Here is a 3,766-nt window from a genome sequence, read left to right on the forward strand (position 1 = left end):
TCGAGCGGCCCCGAGAATTCCTGCCTTGGTGTGGGTATGTCCTGCTGGCTGCGTCCTGCTCCATGCAGGGACACAGGATCCCTGATGGCAAAAACCATAAACCCTCGATTCCCGTTAGACTAAACGCCTCAGCAAACAAGGACCGTCCAACTTTGGGTCAAGAAGCGCCAAAAGTAGACTGTGTTTGTGTGTGCTGTAGAGGGCACCTTATTCCTTTGTCTTTCGGCAGGGCTGAGTCCCCGTGGGGCCCTGCAGATAACACTCGGTGTATTGACGTTTTGATAACTGCTCTTTGCTTTCAGCCAGAATCTGCTTTTTATCCAATCTTAATAAGTTGATCTTTCTATCAATCCTGCTAGCAAACAAGATAATTGCTTTATTATAGTCTCAATATCCAGAAAAGGACACACACTCCCCGGTGCTCCCGCGGCAATAAAATCTGTGCCGAGCGTTGACGCGGGATGAGAGCAGCGATAGCGATGCCGGGCTACCGGTGGATGATGCTGGAGAGGGCCCTTTCCCGCTGTGAAGAGCCAGGCTGCCCGGAGAATGGATGCAAGAGGGGCCAGAGGAAGCCTAGGAAATATTTAGGTTATAACTGGAAACATTTTGGTCCATTTGCTAGGAAATATTTAGTTTATAATTGAAAACATTTTGGTCCATTTGCTAGGAAATATTTAATTTATAACCCAAAACGTTTTGGTCTGTTTCTTAGAAATATTGAGGTTATGACTGGAAACGTTTTGGTCTGTTTGGGTGTTTGTTGGTAGTTTGGGAGGTCTGTGTTTGTGGTTCTCTTTTTCTTGTTTCTACAGGGGGAGGAAAAAAAAGCAAACATGGAATTTCCTGACTTTTCTGGGCTTGTTCAAGGAGTGGGTGGGTGGGTTAAACCCCGAGGGCTTCCCCCACGGGTGGGTTAAACGATGCAGGGGGGCGCAGCACCCACCTTTTAACTCAGGATGGACAGGGAAGCAGTTACTCTTCGCAATAAAAATAGGAAAAAATGGGGTTTTTGTCCAAAAGGTTATGAAAGCAGAAGCAGGATTGAAGTCTCTGACATACGTAGACTGGAGGAGAGGATGGGAAGGGCTGGGAGGCTGGTGGAGAGGTGGGGAAGGACAGACCCCGTGGAGAAGCAGAGGACAGAGCAGCACGGACAAGCACCTACGAGAAGGCAAACGAAACCTCGTGGGCTCGCCGAAGCCCTGGGACAGCGGGAGCAGGGCAGCCGGCTCCAGCTCTTTGCTCCGCAGCCTGGAAAAGCCTCGACGCCAGCCGCCATCCCTCCTCCACGCCAGCAGGTCCCACGGCCGGGCTGGCCGGGCGGAAGAACGGCAGACAAACAGTCCGACGCGTTTTCCATCCCACGCCAAGAGCCGCGAGCGCCTTTGTTTTGGGAAAAGGTTGGAACAGGTTTTGACGAAGACAGATAACGTCCCCACCACGGTGACGTTTGGGTCACTCCTCTCTCCGCTGCGATAAGGACCGGGCTCTTATCGGATGGTAACACTTTGATCTTGGTGTGGAAGGCGTGTGCTGCTCTATTCTCACCCGAGCACCTCGCTAAGGACACAAACTCCTCAAAATCCTCGTGGCCCAAAACACAAAGAAACCCTTGAAGCCGGGGGTGCGCGTGGCGGTAATGGAAAATGGAGGTCAGCAGATAAGGGGGAGTTGCTGCTTCCCGGTATAAAACTGGGGAATCTGGGCAGCTCAGCCCATCTGCTGTGGTCACCAAGAGGGTGTGTGGGGACCGGTGGCCATCCTGCACCATGAAGTGGCTTGTCCTGGCCCTGGTGTGTCTCCAGCTCTCAGAGGGGCTGGTGAGGTGGGTGTCCTGCGGCAGAAGGAGCGGGGAGAGGGTTGGTGACACGGGCTGTGTGTCCCTGAGGATGCTGACCAAGCCCAGCTGGGTGCGAGTCCAGCCTCCTGCACCTCCGCAGACCGTCGTGGTCCCTTGCTGGGATGGCAGCCCCTGGGGACGTACAAGGCAGCCAAGTAGAGGGCTCCCATCGTGGCAAGGTTCAAAGGGGCCCAAAGATCCTCTGAAAACACCCAAATCTTCTAATTTCTTGCTGTATTTTGGGCTTGGTTTTTTTTTTTTTTCTCTCTCTGTGCAGAATCAAACTGAAGAAAGCCAAGTCAATACGGGAGAAAATGAGGGAGGCTGGAGTGCTGGAGGACTACCTGAAGAAAATTAAATACGATCCAGTTAAGAAATACCGCTTCAGTGAGGACTATGTTGTGTATGAGCCGATAACCAACCACCTAGACGTGAGTACCCCCGGTTCCCCTCTCACTGCCTGTCCGTACGCCATGATCCCCTTTCCCTCTGCCTCCCCAGCCGCCGGAGTGATCTCTTCACGCCTGAGCTTCCAGGAGTGAGAAATTACTTTTTTTTTCCACCACTCTTTTTAAGCTTCTATTTTAGACTTTAGAAAAGTCAAATATGTCCCCGGCCTTGCAGAGAGATCCTTTTCTCTAGGTAATAAAAGGTATAGCAAACTAAATATTTAACATTACATCTTTTGGGAGAAAAAGCAGAGTTTGGTCCATTCCTGCCTACTTTGTTATTTGCAAGATTCAGCCTGGCATTCCCCCACACCCTGCAAAGGGCTGGGATGCTTTGAGGTTGGCCATCAGGAAGGAATTCTTCCCGCAGAGGGTGGGGAGGCACTGGGACAGGTTACCCAGAGAAGCTGTGGATGCCCCATCCCTGGAAGTGTCCAAGGCCAGGCTGGATGAGGCTTGGAGCAACCTGGTCTAGTGGAAGGTGTCCCTGCCCATGGCAGGGGGTGGGACTGGGTGGGCTTTAAGGCCCCTTCCCACCCAAACCATTCCATGATTCTGTGATGCCGGCAAAGGGCGAAAGCCTGGTCTGTCCCTGACGCTGTGGCTAATGGAGATATCCCATCTCTCGCCTGCAGTCCTCCTACTTCGGGGAGATCAGCATCGGGACCCCCCCGCAAAACTTCTTGGTGCTCTTCGACACCGGTTCCTCCAGCCTGTGGGTGCCCTCCACCTACTGCCAGGCGCCGGCGTGCTGTGAGTACGGCAGCTGCCCAGAGCAGCGCTGCCTGGTCCCATCACGCGGGGCAAGTCACGGTGCCAGACCAAAAACAATCCCGGGATCCATTTGGGATAGCTGCTCCCCAGTGCCAGCTGGTGCCTTGCTTGGGAATACAGAGCTCTCCGTACTCGTGTGTCCGGCTAATGATGGCCAAGTGGGTCCGGCCACCGTGGGTGTCCCCAAAGCACAGAAATCACCGTGGTTGTGCCCGACCTTTTGTGGCTGGGGGGGGGGGGGAGCAAAGCTACGAGTGATGGAGCTGATGTCCCGCTCCCCGGCAGAGCTCCTCCGATGTAACTCGCTGCCGGCGGGAGAGCGATGGGGATTTAACTGCCGATGGCTCGGGCCCCGCTGGGGCAGGTAGCGGATGCGGCTGTGCTCACAACAGCTGTTCTTTTGAGAGGGATGCAGGAAAAACTGGGATACCAAGTCCTGTCTTAGGGGTAACCACAAGGCAGAGGAACAGCCCGTTCCACTCTTCATGACTTGCTCTTCGCTGGGGAAGCCGCTTTCCCAGGCGTTATCCCGGCAGAGTGACCGGCAGTGAAATCCCCCCTGGGGCCAGGCGAGCGTGTGCCCAGGAGCTTTGCCCTCTTCTCTCTCCCAGTCAATCATGCCAAGTTCGAGCCCAGCGAGTCCTCCACCTTCATCTGCGACGGCCAGTCCTACACCATCTCCTACGGCAGCGGCGCGGTC

General features: G+C 54.4%; 1 protein-coding gene across 1 annotated transcript in view; it reads left to right on the top strand.

Moving 5' to 3' along the window:
- The first annotated feature begins 1,772 nt into the window (after positions 1–1,772).
- PGC (progastricsin (pepsinogen C)) overlaps positions 1,773–3,766 on the top strand; it is a 4,236-nt gene continuing 2,242 nt past the window's right edge. Inside the window, exons 1-4 of the mRNA XM_010151292.1 lie at positions 1,773–1,828; positions 2,121–2,274; positions 2,928–3,045; positions 3,678–3,763. Coding sequence (XP_010149594.1) covers positions 1,773–1,828; positions 2,121–2,274; positions 2,928–3,045; positions 3,678–3,763 — 414 coding nt within the window. The remainder of the gene's footprint in view (positions 1,829–2,120; positions 2,275–2,927; positions 3,046–3,677; positions 3,764–3,766) is intronic.

Source organism: Eurypyga helias, unplaced genomic scaffold (genome assembly GCF_000690775.1).
Source record: "Eurypyga helias isolate BGI_N326 unplaced genomic scaffold, ASM69077v1 scaffold1355, whole genome shotgun sequence".
In the NCBI taxonomy this organism is placed as follows: Eukaryota; Metazoa; Chordata; class Aves; order Eurypygiformes; family Eurypygidae; genus Eurypyga; species Eurypyga helias.